This window comes from Rhipicephalus microplus, chromosome X (genome assembly GCF_043290135.1).
Source record: "Rhipicephalus microplus isolate Deutch F79 chromosome X, USDA_Rmic, whole genome shotgun sequence".
Taxonomy (NCBI): Eukaryota; Metazoa; Arthropoda; class Arachnida; order Ixodida; family Ixodidae; genus Rhipicephalus; species Rhipicephalus microplus.
Window position 1 is genome coordinate 30,507,229 of NC_134710.1, and position 17,819 is coordinate 30,525,047.

Below are 17,819 nucleotides of genomic sequence, written 5' to 3' on the forward strand. Positions count from 1 at the left end.
TAAAGAACGCCAGGTAGTCGAAATCTCTGAAACTCATACTCATATCCTGGATTTGACACGTAAAAAATGAGATATTTTTATTAATTAACACATAAAGCGCAAAATCAAAAGTAGTGCATGTTTAAACAAACTGCAGTGTGGGCCAAAACATGGCGGACGTGTGAGGCGAGGCCATCGTTTATACATACTGTGACCTAAGCGGGGACTCTAGCATATGCTCTAAGCTGGAAGGGGTGATCACGAGGGAGGCGAGTGGCTGCGGCAGGCGTTTGGTGATGCGCTTGGGCGATGCGTCGTTAACGTTACTTCAACGCTAATAGAAGTAACGTTGACCGTTATCCAGAGACAGTATCCGGTGGACTTTAGGTTTCTTATTATTTATTCTCTTCACGAGTAAGTGAAAGCAATCTCACCGAATCAAATTATCAGCTGCTCTTTCGCATGAAGGAACATAACCGCCACTCTTTGATTCCACCGGGGTGATGATTGATATGTGGAGTTTAACGTCCCAAAACCACCATATGATTATGAGAGACGCCGTAGTGGAGGGCTCCGGAAATTTCGACCACCTGGGGTTCTTTAACGTGCACCCAAATCTGAGCACACGGGCCTACAACATTTCCGCCTCCATCGGAAATGCAGCAGCCGCAGCCGGGATTCGAACCCGCGACCTGCGGGTCAGTAGCCGAGTACCTTAGCCACTAGACCACCGCGGCGGGGCTTCCACCGGGGTGTTTCTTTCGAAATTACATTATGTGATATTTACTAAGCGGACATCGCTCAAAGCTCGATGATTTGGGGAAAGAAAAGGTGAACGCGTTGAGAAGAGAAAACACATCGTCTTTCATTGCTGCGCAATAATTCACAGTATAGAAATGCTGGAAAAATTGTGCACACACAGAATAAACATTACCTCAAAGTGTAAATAAGCTAAAAAAATGTTTGTTGCCTGGGTATTTGCGACGGAGCATATTTGGCAAGAACTTCAAAATATAAGTCAAAAATGACAACACAGTGCTCTTTGTTCTCTTAACGTCTTATCCTTTTTTTTCCCTCTACATGCCAAATCATGCCGAAAAACACAGAGCTGGCGACCGCTGGCTGTGCACGGTGGTAGAGATTCTTAATTTTAGTTACCGAGTGGCGCTTGAGGGCTAAAATCGCGAGTAGGCATGTGCTTACGTTCCTATATGTGAGCCACAGAGGCTGATCTCATTCAGAAGCCGCTACAGTCCATTTTATATCCCACAAAGGACCTTTGCAACGTTATTCATCAAATAAAAAGCAAATATTCTTATTCAATTTTTTTTCAAGGTTAACGACACATCCACGATTCCTTGTGTCATTTATTGTGTTATTTACTTAGACAATACAAGCTACTGTGACTTCTTCATCTAGAAGGTCCTTTCAGGGGACTTTACAGTTGATCACATGAGGTTGAAGATGTAGATAGAAGCTTTCACAGGCTTTTGTATGAAGGAGTAGCTGTGGGTGGACACAACAGAACGCGCCAAACAGGGCTGGTGTACCCACTAGGAAATAACGCACTATAGGCCGATGCTGCCACCAGAATAGATCGTCACAGTCTGGTGTTAACACTAAAACACGCCAAAATACTCCGAAACACACTCTGGTGGGTTCTTCAACTGGGTTGCTGTCTTTAAATGGAAAACCAAGGCTTGAATGCGACCCACACGTTGCTGACCGTTTCTTGTTCTGTGAGCTCAGGTTAACTGTTTTTTGCATCCATTTATTTTTTAACAAAATGCTCGCCTGCTCCCTTTCGCGGCACTTTGCTTCTCTGCTCTAATCGTTCGCCTGGTCACCGTTCAGGCTTCAGAAGGCTCCGTGCAGACGTAACTCATGAAGGCGCCTCCAGCTGCAACAGGCGCAGATTTGGAAAGATCTTCTCAGCCGTTCGCACAGGGGAGCAATCGCGGAATGACGCCTTTTTTTCCGATGTCAATGCTGTTCGTGCTTTTCGCGCTTAGTAATAGTGACAATTTATCCTAGTAATATCAACGCGATCAGCCTGCAGCGAGTGTTGTTGGACGATAAGAATTGTATAGCGTAAGGCATAATGCATCGCTCTGTGATAGCGCCCTTGCAGCGGCTGTGACAGTGCGATCGCGGCTGTCGTCTGTTTCGAGCTGCTGGCGAGTTTGCTGCCGCGTTAGCCCGAGGGTGATAAGTTGTGATCGTTTTAGTGAACGAAGCGGCCCGCGCAACACGTGTGCAGCTTCGCTCAACGTGCCCGTCGCCTCCGTTGTGGTTTTCGCCAGGAATTGGATCTGACAGCACTCATAGTTAGTCGGCTCACCTATCATCTTCCTTTTCACAATCTCACGCTAGCTCAAATCAAAAAGATGGACATCCTTCTACGGACAGCTGTGAAGGCGGCTCTCGGCTTGCCTTCACACGCATCTGCACAACGCCTCCATCAATTAAGAGTCCACAACACCGTAATCGAACTCATCGAGGCCCAGCACAACAGTCAGCTCTAACGGCTCAGGCAGACCCGTCAGGGCTGCGCCATCCTGTCTCGTCTTGGCTACCCGATTCCCAAAAAACGCGCACAAGTACCGCGACATAAACTTGCGTCTACTGTCCGCGCACTCATCAAAGTGCCTCCGATTCCACGCAATATGAATCCCTGCCGCCACGCCAGTCGTCGACGTGCCCGAGTTCAGGCTATGACACGCGTCTTTGGTGATGGTACCTCAGACTTACAAGTACTTTACACTGATGCAGCACGCTACCCAGAGAAGTCAGCCATGTGTTTAGCCGTGACAGATGACACAGACGCCCTTGTGGCGTCTGCCACACTTCGCACTACAGACAGTGGTCGGGCAGAGGAGGGAGCTCTTGCTCTGGCATCGTTCACGCTACGACACTGTCACGTGACTCCCCTGTCACTATTGTAACAGATTCAAAAGTTGCTTGCCGAGTTTTCGCTCAAGGACTTGTGGCTGCACATACACACAATATCCTCTCTTCTGTCTCACCGTCCGCATTACGTCCTGTGCGTATCGTCTGGACTCCTGGACACGCCTCTCTCCATGGTAATGAACGCGTTCATGCGGTTGCCAGAGAGCTGACCGGCCGGGCTCCATTGGAAGAGCTGTCCAATCCAGACGACGCATCGACAGAACCACTAAACTACAACGCTACGCTGGAGTATACTACCGACAGAGCCGTTATACGTATCCTCTACCTCATCCTTCACTTAACAGAACAGATTCTGTCGCTTGGCGGTAACTACAGACCAATTATTTCCTTGCCTTTATATGCTAAATCGCTTTCATCCGACTCTCTCCCTCTCCTACTGCCCCTTCTGTGGATCCATACCGACTGTGTACCACTCCACGTGGGAATGCTCTGCCCCACAGGGCGTTCCTCCCATTCCCAACCCTACCCCTTCTTCTTGGAAGTCTGCACTGCTCAGCTTACGCCGGCAGGAACAGCAGCAGCTGGTCCAGCGCGCTCGCAGGGTCGCGCAATGCAATGGAGCCCTGGACTGAGGGCCTCACCCAAAGAAGGCTCAGTGTGCATTTGTTATTAATAAAAGTTTATTCTCTCTCTCTCTCTCTCTCTGAACTTGTTCCCTGAGGGGGCATAAAGTCTGGCGAAAAAAAGCCCATGGCGCCAGCACTATAGTGTTGGCGCCGTGTGGTTCTTTTTTTTTTTTTTTTGCCGTGAGATAACCGTACATGGTATACGGTTCTCTCACGGTTGCTAACCATTTGCTGTCTTCTGAAATCAAATGGAAACAAAAACACTTTGTTTGAAGCGCCAAAGCATGGTGAAATGGCATGTCACTGCTTGCGCATTTTGCTTCCGTATATATCCTTAGGAAAAGTACCAACAATCCTAGTTGAAACAATCTCATGGAAGTACCTTGCCCCGAACAAACAGGGACGAAGAAAGGAGACGCACGGACAAACGTAATCTAACAACTGATTTATTTTTAAAAGAAAGCGTTTGCTTACACCTAACGCGATCTGTGCGATTACACCAGAAAGAACACCATCCCCGCATACAACAATCACTCTAGAATACAATGCCCCAAATCATTGAGTTCACACCCACGACACACACAAAAACACATAAAAGGCAGTACACTCCCCAAATTGAAATAAAACGTCATTAAAGGTACGCAGACAGCAGCGCAATCTCTTTAATAGAGTAACAGAAGGATGTCTGATGCACTTGCTTTTTAGCGGAATAATCCAAAAGGCTTGTACTATTTCCCTTGCAGTATTGTGCTGGTGTCTGAACAAAATACGAGTGCCTCCAGGCTGAGGTGTGCACCAACATTGCTTACAATGCATGGTCAAATGTGTGTAGTGTATAACATTCCAATGACCTGTGACAATGCGTACATCGGGCAGACTGGACGTTACTGCAACACTATAGACTTAGGGAAGACTTGTGCTTGGAAGGTCCCCCCAGTGCGCCTTTGGCCCTGCATTGTAAAGAATGTGAATGCACACCTTAGCCTGGAGGCACTGATATTTTGGCACAAAACCGCGAGGGAAATAGAAGCTTTTTGGATTGATCGCATAAAAGCCAAATGCGTGATCTTTCTGATGCTTTATTTGATAAAGAGATTTCGCTGTTGTCAGCGTATTTTTAATGACGTTTTCTTTTTTTTATTTGGTCAGTGTACGTGCCTTTTATGAGGATTGTGTGTGTGTGTATGGGGGGGGGGAATGGACTTGATGATCTGGGGCATTGTAATCTATAGAGTGATTGTTATTTATATGCACCGATGGTGTGCTGTCTCGCGGAATCTTGCTGATCACCCCTTAGTTTTAAGCAAATGTTTTCTTTCAAACTAAATCAGTTGTTAGATTTCGCTGGTCGGTGTGTCTCCCTTCTTCCTTCTCGTTTGTTCAGCTCAAAATACTTCCATGAAGTATGTATCCTGCGAAATCTGCTGCCATGGCCGCTTTGGCGCTGAAGGCTGCATGCGCACGACTGTGGCGGCTCCTAAAGTATGCATGATGCCTGGCTTCAGACAGTCACAGTGCACCCAGCAGTAAAATCCCCTTCCTCTGTTTGTACATATATGTTTCCACGAATACACAACCTATGTACATTTCAGCCAGGCCTCGAAAACGCTGCGTATATCTGAATGCGAGGGGAAGGTATAGGAAGACATTCGCCAATGACGACAGTTCTTGCGCTGGGCCCGACGCGGGAACCAAAGGGACATGTTCTGTTAGCATGCAGTTGTGAATGAAACACATACCTTAGTGAGGGAATCCGGGCGAATTTCGGATCACCTTTTTAACGTGCACGTCAGTGCACAGGGGCCCATAACATTTTGCCTCCACGGCAATGCGGCCGCCACGGCGAGGTTTCGGTCCCGGGGTGTTTGAGTCAGCAGTCGAGCATGCACCACGATCATTACTAGAGGCCAGATTTTTAGGCACTAAAAAGTGTGTTTTAGGCGCCAAAGACAGGCAGGTAAAACACTGTTTTAGGCCCTCAAAATTATACTTATAGGCAAAATAAATTTCCACAAAAATTGAAATAACCGAAAACAATGACGTCGGTGACTTGTATCTACGGCAAGAAGCAAAAAAGATGATACTGTTTAAGATAACAGACAGGTATCAACGATTCAACTTAAGCATGTATTTCCTTTGCGATTCGCAGTATGCGGCCTTTTGTTTTATTGTCTAGCATTGTGCGTCAAGTGTCCACCATTCAATTAACACTCTCCTGGAACTATTTTGTTTTGTTGTGGCTGGGAAGGGCAGCGCAGGAGCAAATAACCAAGCCAGTGATACCCCAGAAGACAGCCCAAAACAACGACGTCGGTGACTTGTATCTACGGCAAGAAGCAAAAAAAAAGATTCTGTTTAAGATACGAGAAAGATATCAACGATTGAACATAAGCATGCGTTTCCTGCGCGATTCGCAGTGTGTGGTCTTTTGTTTTATTGTCTAGCATTGTGCGTCAAGTGTGCATCATTCAATGAACACTTTCCTGGGTCTATTTTGTTTTGTTGTGGCTGGGAAGGGCAGCGCAGGAGCAAATAACCAGGCCACTGATACCCCATAAGAGAGGAATGCCAGGTCTAATCACGTAGGACCAATTTCTTCCCTGTCGGTGAACACCGTAAATGACTCCTCACTAGGTTTGGGCATTTCGAGCTGACAAGCGTAATGGTGCACTGGGCACTCCGGATTATTCCTGTTAAGATTCGCAATATTACATATCGCGAAAAGACGCTCAATTTCTAAGAATGCCACTTGCCCTTCTCGTGGGCGTGCGCCCCAAGATCTAGGGAGTGACGTACAAAAAGGAATGGTCCAGTTTTTACGTCGCTCCTTTACGTTGACATTGGTGGGCTGACGTCGCATACCATAAGCTCTTCCTGAGAACTTCGTTAAATGATAGCTGTATGTAGAAAAACAGACGAAAGATGTCCCGCTTCCTGATTATATCCTGCATTTTAAACGGTAGCTCACTAAGAGCGTTCCACGTGAAATTGGTCTACTTGGCATGTACAATTTGTGTGTTCTGTTGTGTAGCAGGAATGAGGGCCGGGTACTTTGGTTTGGGCTGGCTGCTTCACATCATTTTGAAAGGGTAGCGCAAAGACAAAGGGAAAAGAAAGACGGCACTCTTTGTCTCTATGTCTTTTCATTTCCCTGTGTCTTTGCACTGCCCTTTGAAAATCAGTATAATTCATTTCATTTCATTTATTGATACTGTGAGCCCTTTGCGGGCTAATACAGCAGTGGAGGTGACTCATATAAAACAGAAATGTGCATAAGAGAAACATAAGAGAAAGAACCTTCACTACTGTAACACATCATTTCAGAGCACATGCAACAAATATATCATCATGGCTAAGCATATAGTTTAAAAAGAGAAGTGGGGGAAAAATAAGAAAAGAGAGCATCACTGCCGAAATACACATCATATTTTGCGCATAATAAAACACATAATAAATATCATAGCCTAGTTACAAAGCACGTAATTCACACATATTTTTTTAGCGCATGGTATCAGAGTGCACTATGTTTTATTGCTTCTAAAAAGTCAGTAAGCGATTTGATTTTCACAACCGAATCTGGTGACGGATTCCACTGCTGGATCGCCCTGGGGAAGAAGCTGTACCCGAAACAGTCATTATGAACTTTGGAGGGCGGTATGTACATACTGTGTCTGTGTCTTGACGTCTCTTGTGTTTTGACTTCAAAGTACCTGTCGTTCCTTATTTTAACGTGATTATGAACTATTATGAAAAGGAATTTCAGCCTTTCATATTCGGTGCGTTTTTGTAGAGGTAAGAGCTCTGCCAGTTTGCATAATAAATGAAAGTTGAAAAAAAATAATAAAAAACGCAAACGGAATCTCAGCTTGTTATTATTTTGTTTTGAATAGCCTCTAGATGCTATTCACTAATCGGCCCTCGTTTCGCGTTCGCCACGGTGTACCAGTCGCTATACGATGCTCCACTGCTGACCCTAATGCCGCGCGTTCTGATTGTGGCCTCGGCGGTCACATCTAAATTGAGGCGAGAAAGTAGATGCCCGTGGACTGCATGATGTCAGTGCACTTTAAAAAAACAATAGATGGTCAAAATTTGCGGATACTTCCACTACAGCAACCCTCATACTCATATCGTGGTTTCTTTTTTTACGTAGAACCACACATACTACTACTACTACTACTACTACTACTACTACTACTACTACTACTACTACTACTACTACTACTACTACTACTACTACTACTACTACCCCATTTCCCTGGCTTTCGTCTACTCCTCGTTCCTGCATTGTGCCTTCGCCAACCCTGACAACGCTTTGCTTGTGTTTGGTGCGTCGTCTCTGAACGCAGTTTCAGCGGAATGACGTGGTGTATCGCGATCACAATACATGATCCTTGCCAGCCTCTCCCAGAGTACACGCACTGACGGATCGGTCCCACATAAACGGGTAATGCACAACAGAAAACGCCGAAACGACACAACATCGATGGCATACGTGCACAAGTATATGGGGCACGTCATGCGAGCGTGACCTTGCTCCCGCATGTTGTTCTCGTTGCAAATGCGTCATGTGATTTTCCAGCCCTTATACCGAAGGGAACAGGGAAGGATTGAGGCTCGCGATGGCCTCGTGGGACGACAGGCAAGGGATTCAAGCTTGCTTCTTCGCATCATTCTTTGGTGGCTCGTAGCGAACCGATTTGAAAAATCGCCGTGGTAGAACGCTTTTCATTAGGCATGCAAGACCTTCTAATGTCTAACTACAACTTATTATGTCACCTAGAGAGGTACGCCTTAAAAAGTAAATTACAAACAAAACAAAAGCCGCGTGCACATCACACTTTTTACTCGAGTGCGCTGCAGCAGATGGGTTACAATGTCAAAGAAAACACGGCTTCATTGGCACAACACACTTTGTTCCCTTTATAAGCCATTCGATTCTGTCATGAAACTACCAAAAAACGAATTCATAGAAATAATACAGCTGATACCACATTCTAAAGTATTAATTATCATTGCGCGAAGAGGACTGTTTAGGTACCTTCATTTTCGAATGCGAGTTTTACTATGAAAAGCTTCAAATAGGAGCTTTAACCGCAGTTTAATTTGATGTGATGATGGTAAATCCCATCATAGTTCATTTTTTATATTGTTAAAGCTGTCATTTCTGAATAATAGCTTAGAACAGACCTCGAAGTCCTTTTCCATGTATTTTTTTCATGTTTGTCACTTAAAGACATATGACAAGGGATCTCACACAGAACAAGCGTATTCAAGCATGCGGAGAATGTATGCTAAATACACCATTGATTTTAAACATGCCGGTGCCTATCTCATACGCTGTATAATGTATTACGATTTTGCGACCTTCGCCACCACTGAATCAACAGGAGCATTCCATGAGTGGGCCTTCATGGTTTTTCATTCGTTCTTCACCTACCCGTGGTGGTCCAGACAAAACCTGCTCTTCCATTCTCACCACAATACCAGGTTTTCAGGGCGGTTCTTCAGTTCCTTCAGGTCACTGGACAGCCATCTGTAGAAGGCGGTCGCCGCGTCTTCGGCCATAGACGTCACTTTTATTTTCTTACCCGATCTTTAATTCTCCCTCCTCCTACCCCTGCAGACACGGAGACGTGCTTTCACTTAGTGCTGCAGAAATACTTTTCACTCCTTGTGTTTAGTCTTTTTCACTCCTTATACTCATCTTCTAATCGCTCGCAACTTGTCAGCTTTGTGTTTGTTGAACCTTATAGTGTTTGGAAATATCAATGTTGCCCTTTTTTACATAGATAACGGCTTCACACTACGCTAGAAAACAAAATTTGAGCTTGAATAGCGCTCATATATGCGCTCATTTGAAAAATAGGCACTTATAGGCACTTAGAGGCATTTAGGCATGAACACTTAAAATAAGCATTTATAGAAACTATAAAAACATCATAAAAGCCCTTTTTAACTTCTAATTCATGCTCATATATCAAAATGGCACGATAGAAGCACAAGGAACAAAATAGGCATTTGCCTATAATCCGGTCTCTAATCATTACATTTCGTTGCGTACACTTGTCGTGATATGAGTGTCTTTGGCGTTACGCTGTTGTGGTCGCTGGTGCGATTCCCGGATCTGGCTGCAGCACTTCGATTAAATTAACGTAACAGCTATTCATGCATGCCTTCGTTTTTGCGTGCAAATTGACACAGAATTGAGAAAAAAAGAACTATAACATGCGCATCATTGGAAGGTGGTTCTGGTACTTGAAACGAGCTGCCACAAAGGAAAAAAAATGACTATATCCTTTTACAGAATCTGCGCATGATTCCTCAGTGTGCAGAATGCGTACGTGACAAACAGCACACACAATGTAGTTCATATAGAGTGCAGTTCCTTTTAAATCCCTGCTTTGGAGATTATCCATCCACTATTGGTTGCGCATGTGCGCTCTGACGTCAATACGCGGGCTGCGCACTTACGTTAGAAATTGCTCCGTAAAATCTGATGCTTGGTTTCAAACAGGGCCTTCACGTATACGGTAGCCTATATAGATGTTCGACTGTGGTAGATTTATTATTTCATATTATTATTATTATTATTATTATTATTATTATTATTATTATTATTATTATTATTATTATTATTATTATTAAAAGCTAAGTAAAACACTTTTGTAATTGTTCATTATGTGAGGCAGCGCTTTGCAACGCTTGAAGTGTTCGTTATGTCGTGTAGCAAGTGTTGGTACGAAATTAGCGCGCGTACCTTCCAGCTGATTATGAATAAGAAGTTGCGAGAGGCGTTCTTCCCAAAGTGCACTACTAAATCTAGCGGCGGCAGAATCAATTCAGGGCGCCGTCTTAGATATTCTAGAATCCTGATGCCTATATACGATCACTCGATTTCAAAATTTCTATATACGGCAGGAACGCACGAGCTCTTCTGCTCTAAATGGCGCAGATTTTCAGCACCCTAAGTTTCAGTGGTACTGCTCATGGTGTGCAACAACACAATTTTAAGTGGCATTTACTAAGTTGCGACGCAGAATTCCACCTTTAAACTTTTATTTTTACAGACCTGTTTTTGTTTCTCCCCCCCCCCCCCCCCCATCGTCACTATTGTACACAAACAGGAGCTATAGAGCACTTTTTTCACAGAATACCGCCGGTATTAACAGAATTCCACCAGCTTTCCGAAAACACGGGCTTGAGCTGTCTGAAACGGTACTACTCTCCCTAGGGCCTTCGACACTGGGGCATTGCAACATGAACTTATGTAAAGCGATATATAACTATACTAAAGAATCAAAACGGCTACCATGCTAATCTCACAAGTACATACTCTATATTTATTTTCGTCATTAGTCTATTTCATATACTTTTACTATAACATTTACTATTTTAATTATTTTTATATTTGTTTGTTTTCTATTACAATTGACAATAGTTTGTTAGCACAACTAAGCTTTTTGTTTATCTAAAAAAATTGAGGCATTCTTCCCCAATCCTCCGTGGTGGGTTGAGCCATTCCTCTTGGGTAAAACCAACTGCGCGGCATCCGTCGCGCAGTGACCTGTTAACAAGAGGTAAGGCCCATTGTTTCTGGTGATTGAGTGCGTTTTTATTACTTATACCGGAAACTTTCCCTTGCTCCGGGAGGACTGAAATATGCGTCGCGTCGCTAGGCCTAATGCGACACTGCCTTGCTGGCTCGAGAAAGCCTTATTGTTCTCTAAATCTTGCTTCTTTCTTTCTTTTTTTTTTCACCACCATTTTTTTTTATCTACCACTTTGATGTTCAGGGGCTGTGGCAACGCCGTTGCTTAGATCGGGCTTCGGTTATCGGTTGGGCATGTATACTGAAGCCGAGTGCTAAAACGTAACGCGTAGCCCCTTGACGCGGCATACTTTGTGAACTTTTATTGAGTGTAAATAATCGACCGTTCTGCTCTTTTTCTTCCCACGAGTATGCCCAGTGCAATCTGGCCGACGATATGGTGCCTGCGTGCACACTTCTTGGCCTGGACACTGTCCGGCCGGACTTGTATTGCCTCCTTGGCGGCACTCGGGGAAGTTGCAACGGAGATAGCTAACGCAGTTTCGTTCACTGCCTATTCCTCGTGGCCACATGGGTAAAGAAGTGACACATCGAGGCTGTGTGACGCATAGCGCATGTGCGGCCCTGCTTGCTGTATCTGATGATTCGTATCGCAGGGCAAGCGCCTGCTGCCAGCCGGCGATCGCGTGAGCATCTCCGGCGAGCGACCCTTCCGCTGTGAGCTGCACATCCAGGACGCCTGCTGCGACGACAGCGGAAAGTACCAAGTGGTCGTGGAGAACGCTCTTGGAAGCGACTCGGGCTTCGCCTCCGTCAAGGTGGAAGGCAAGTGCAGCCGATGTGGTGCTTATGCACTTTTAGTAAACTTCACATTGGCCTCAGTTGTACGCGACGGGTCGGGTGGGCCACCCCCTGGCTACGCCACTGGTGCTAGCGTACGCATAGAGCGACTCGCGTGGCTAAAACCTTCCCTTAGCAAAACATTAAACACAGAACAATAATACGGTACCGTAAACGGCAAGGTATTAGGGAGTTTTAGAATAACGCTTGCAGGTGTTGCGGGCGTTGCTTTAGTTGCGGGCGCCATGCGAGCTTTAGAATAGTGTTTGCTCACCCTAGGGAAAAGTCTAGGGACTTTCGCCCCGACCGCAAACCCAAATGCACGGAAGCTACAGACAGCACTTCGCGGGCCGCGATCGCCGCACGCTATTCCAAATTTTCTGCTGGCGAGCCGCGAACGCGGTTCGCGTTCCGACGCATGCGCAGTGGCAGCGACCGCCCTTACGAAAATCTTATATATGCGCGCACCGCAAGGGCTCGAGGGGCGCTATTCTAAAGCTCCCTATTACTATCACTGCTACGGTGGGTAACGTAGCGTTTCAGTTTCACTTTATTAATAATTTAAGTTACAGTGACTGGTACAAGAAAATATGAAGAAGAGGGCCCCAAAGTCAATGAATGCGAACGGGACTCTGCGTACCAAGAAAATCATGCTGTAGGTAAAGGCAGCGCTGTAAAGTTGAGAACAGGGATAAACTCGACTACGTATTTTTACTTTACTGTCGGTGTAGTCCAGTTTTTTTTCCACTTCTCAACTATTCAGCGCTGCATTTAACTAGCCTCAACACAAGCTTTTCTGAAAAAAATCGTAACTCACCATCCACTACTTCCTTTTAAGGTTTACTTTCTGGGGGAGGCTGCTATTACGCTTTCAAAACGCCGGTACATTCATTTGGAGCGTTTCTCGCTGCATTGACGCAGAAAGCTCAAAATTTTGTCAAATATGCGTTACAGTGTTACTCTGCTGTTGACCCGCAGGTCACGGGTTCGAATCCCAGCTGCGGCGGTTGCTTTTTTGATGGAGGCGAAAATGCTGTAAGCCCGTGTACTCAGATTTGGGTGCACGTTAAAGAACTCCAAGTGGTCGAAATTTCCGAAGCCCCCCACTCCGGCGTCTCTTGTAATCGTATGATGGTTCCGGGACGTTAAAGCGCCCATATTATTAAAACCAACCTGCTGCTTCGGTAACCTTGATGGTACTGATCTGATGTCTTGCCCCGGCGGCCACATTTCAATGGCGCGAAACGCAGAGAATCCTCTGGGTGTTTTTGATTGAAACACCCGTTGTAAAAACACCAAGTGTTCAAGAGTGGGCCCAACAGTGATACTATTTCATGCACACATCAATTACATGCGAAGCATTTCTTTTCGTACTGCAAGCACTTTTGGCGTCTATCGATCGATCGTACGTCTGAGTGCTCTCATGATCACTCCCTTGACTTGGGTACATCAAAATTAGTAGGGGAGGGTAAGATGGTTTGACGAATATGACATGGAGATTGTTACATGGGTAATGTAACAATCTCGTCACGTACATTGTCACTTCAAAAAAAAATAGTAGCACATACCCGGGGGCGGGTATGTGCCACTAGTATGCGGTAATGTGCCACAGGTGATAGACATCTCATATCTAGCTAGGAAGGGCGAGAACACACTTGGGTAATTTTAGCGCTTGCGTGTTAAGAAAAAAAAAAGCTGACATAGGCAGCGTTCACCGTACGAATACGAAGAATAAATGTCAGTGTCCCAACAAGAATCAAACCTTAGCATTCTGTGTGGCAAGTATGCTACCACAGAGCCAGGCCAGGTCTCGGAAATACCTTGCACCCTAATGTTCGTGAAACGTCAATTCTGGTAGCTGTACCATCCCGGCTGTGGCGGCTGCATTTCCGATGGAGGCGGAAATGTTCTAGGCCCGTGTGCTCAGATTTGGGTGCACGTTAAAGAACCCCGGGTGGTCGAAATTTCTGGAGCCCTCCACTATGGCGTCTCTCATATACATATGGTGGATTTGGCACGTTAAACCCCACATATCAATCAATCTGGTAGCTGTACTGGCTATGAAATTTTATAAACATTACTTATGTACTCCGATGATACAGCCGTCATGTCGGGTTAACGTCAATTGTAGTTAGGCGCCATACGCTGAGGTTGATTTGTGTAGCAGTGTTGAGAGCTACCATCCCTGGGAAAAAAAAAGTGAATGGGGCAGAATAGCAGGTAAACAATTGACATTATTTCACTGACACTAGGGCGAAATTTGATATCAAATTAGTTTTTCTGGGCCCCTGATTACTAAGGACTTGCGCTAAGGTGATTGCCGGCGAGTCATCCACGAGAGCGCTTCAAGTCAACGCCAGCTAATTGAAAATATCGACTAATGACTACATCGTGATGTTTGAGGGTACTACCGTTTAATTCGCCTCGGTTTTACTAGGAATACTATTATTTGGCGTTCGTGGCATCTTCCCCAAATATATTGAAGCGCAAGCAACAGCGCATCTTTCATATTTACAGCGTTGCTTATTTTGCTTCGCACATGCGGAGGATTTTTAGTGGGCACATTGCTTGTGTTCTTCAGTTCTAACAAGAAGAAATTACGCCTATAGTCGCACCAGAATTAGGACGTTCCAGTTGTATTCAATGGTCGCAGTAAGTGAATATCATCACATTGCACACAATGGGCACCTAGTGTGGCGATACGCACAAAATGTGTGCGGACATGTGCGCTCTGTTTCTTACGCTCCAATAAATAACGGTCAATTATGCGAATGCAGGCGTGCCAACTGTAACGCGACAGATAACTAAGTGACAGGCTCCCCGATAACACGAATAATAGTAGGCACTGCGCGTTTAAGAAAGAAACCGGGCTGCAGGAATACTAACGCATGGAAGTCCAGCGACCACAGTGCTCCGAACCGTTGCCCTCGGTTTTTTTTTGTTTTTTTTTATCTAAAGACATGGGTCGCCAGGCATACGCGTGTTGCTACTACACACTTGCACATCACATTGTTTCCGCAAGTTTCGAGGCAAGCACTTCGCGCATAGCATAACTTAAACTTTCACCACAAGAATTCGCGGAATGCAAGCAAGTGCGGTACACTAGTGAGGGGGTGAGCAACTACAGACGAAATTTTCAGGGTGAGCCTTTCCGTGTAGCGCAAGGGCTGCACTGAGTAATAGTGGCTTGCGCAGAGGACGCCAAGAAAAATATTTTTTTTCGTAATAATAGGACGATGCCATAAATTCTTTGCTTGATTTATTGATTGGTGGGGTTTAACGTCCCAAAACCACTATTTGATTATGAGAGACGCCGTAGTGGAGGGCTCTGGAAATTTTGACCACCTGGGGTTCTTTAACGTGCACCCAAATCTGAGTACACGGGCCTACAACATTTCCGCCTCCATCGGAAATGCAGCCGCCGCAGCCGGGATTTGATCCCGCGACCTGCGGGTCAGCAGCCGAGTACCCACTAGACCACCGTGGCGGGGCTAAATTCTTCGCTCGTTGCACCTATATAATATTGTTGGGGAAATAAGTGTCACCTGTGAAGCATGACTGATTCGCCTTTGAAAAAAACTTGGTTTTTTCACTATTAGTGTTTGTTCCTTCTAAACATAGTCGCGCTTCAATAGCGGCCCCCATAGCAAGCCATGCTGATGTCGCCGGCAATAGCTGATGAGCCGCTTTTTGCGTGAAGTTTCGCAACCATAGAGTTAATATACAGTCTGTATATTAACTCTATGTTCGCGATCTCTTGGATAGGCCTTGCACGAGTGCTGCGTAGACGTGATGCGCACGAAAAGAAAAAACCTCTCCTCGCGCATGCGCCCAGATGCGGTGACGTGTCGTCATCTGACGGCGCTGGCAGTAAAGCAAGACTAAAATCACTGTATATGCTACCTTTAGGTAGCATATACAGTAACTGTATATGCTACCTAAAGCTGGCATCTATAGTAACTCTAAGCCTGTCCATGGAAACTCGGCGTATAGTTTTGGTTTCAAGACACGTGTGCGCTCGTGGCGGTTGCTGGGCATCTTAATTACCTGTTTGAACGAAGTGAGGTTAACGTGGATGTTCGAAATTATTGTCTTTCACCCGTTTTTACGTGTAAATATATTTGATTGAACTGTAAAGAACTCATCTTTTCTTTTTTGTATTTATTCTTATTTTGTGAATTTCGACTCGCGCGAAGCGCGGGAGTACTTGGTTTAGCGCTTGCCTCCGCTCCCCCTTGCCACTTGCTCAGCTATATAACATGTTAGATTGCACTCAGTTGTCTCGCTCGGTAAGCGTGCCGAATATTAGGGCAAAGATAAGACATTTTCTGCGGCGTGCAACGAACGGAAGTCGAAGTTAGCCACGTCATCAGGTCAACCACGCACTGGACGAAGATGGCTGAATCGGGGCATCACATATTTTGTTTGGCTCCGCAGTGTGCTATTCCACGGCTTTCCAGGTCTGCGAATGTCTTCGAGATTCCTTAAAGACAACGGGTGAGCACAAGTATTTGTATTCGGTATTTGAACAGCGGGGTATTCATTTTGCAGGAGTACAAGAGTGAACCTAGTGCTCTGTAATTTTGACAGGACTGACATTAGCGCAGTGTCACTAGACTAATTTGCGAGGACGAGAGCCTACCTGCTGCTCACAAAATGTCTCATAAAAGGCTTGAATGCGTGTTCACTTGGCTACAGAGTTTGTTCATCCCTTACTTTTGGCACGTAGTTGAAACGATGTGAATCAAATATAGCCTGCTTCTGTTCGTGGAAACGCATGTAGCCAGTGTAAAACTTCATGGGACTTTACTTCCAATGCTGTCAATGAAATACATGCAACAGCCCCGCCACGGTGGTCTAGTTGCTCAGCTACTCGACTGCTGACCCGCAGGTCACGGATTCGAATCCCGGCTGTGGCGGCTGCATTTTCGATGGAGGCGGAAATGTTGTAGGTCCGTGTGTTCAGATTTGGGTGCACGTTAAAGAACCCCAGGTGGTCAAAATTTCCTGAGCCCTTCACCATGGCGTCTGTCAAAATCGTATATTGGTTTTAAGACGTAAATTATAAGTGGGGTTTAACGTACCAAACCCACCAAATGACTATGAGAGACGCCGTAGTGAAGGGCTCAGGAAATTTCGACCACCTGTGGTTCTTTAACGTGCACCCAAATCTGAACACACGGACCTACATTTCCGCCTCCATCGTAAATGCAGCCGCCGCAGCCGGGATTTGAACCCGCGACCTGCGGGTCAGCACTCGAGTACCTCAGCCACCTTCGATTTCAAGCGCACAACTACGCTCGCAATTGTTAGCGCTGCTACCATTATTCCATTCCGGTTTCTACGCTAAACTTTACACTTATTCTTGTCCCAGTGTGTACTGTATTTGATTATTGCTGCATTTAGTTTGAGTTCGTTTTGCGTCTTGGTGGGCGCTTACATAGGTTTTTTCCTTCATTGAAGTATATAAGTGAACGAATGAAACTTTATTATGGCGAAAGCCTTGCACGTCGCATGCGATGGTGGCCCCAATGAACGAAAGTCAGAGTGAGCAGGAATGGCACAATAAACCACAGTATACATATACCTTCCAAACGTGGTTCAAACCGTGCTAGCTTTGCGCTCACTTCGCATTTCCCAAATCGTGAAGCCGAGGCAATAATGAAGGTTGAGAAGGCACAGTGAACGCCACGGAAACTGTCCATGGAGTGACGCCAGCCATTTGGAAATCACACACACACACTATACCCTCGGAAATCACACCTTAATCACTAGACCACTTCGGCGGGGTAACGTAATCACAGGTAGAGATGAACGCGAATAACTTATGACAAACGGTACAGAACCTGCAAAATGTGCATAGCCGCTGGATACCTAGCTGTGGCTCAAAAATCTTTCTCGATGGCTAAGTA

General features: G+C 45.5%; 1 protein-coding gene across 2 annotated transcripts in view; it reads left to right on the forward strand.

Moving 5' to 3' along the window:
* LOC119175759 (myosin light chain kinase, smooth muscle) overlaps positions 1–17,819 on the forward strand; it is a 126,196-nt gene that overhangs the window by 4,059 nt on the left and 104,318 nt on the right. The window contains exons 3-4 of one of the 2 annotated variants that reach the window (XM_075876121.1): positions 11,724–11,892; positions 16,345–16,404. In XM_075876121.1, coding sequence (XP_075732236.1) covers positions 11,724–11,892; positions 16,345–16,404 — 229 coding nt within the window. The remainder of the gene's footprint in view (positions 1–11,723; positions 11,893–16,344; positions 16,405–17,819) is intronic. The other variant, XM_037426718.2, reaches the window with a different exon arrangement.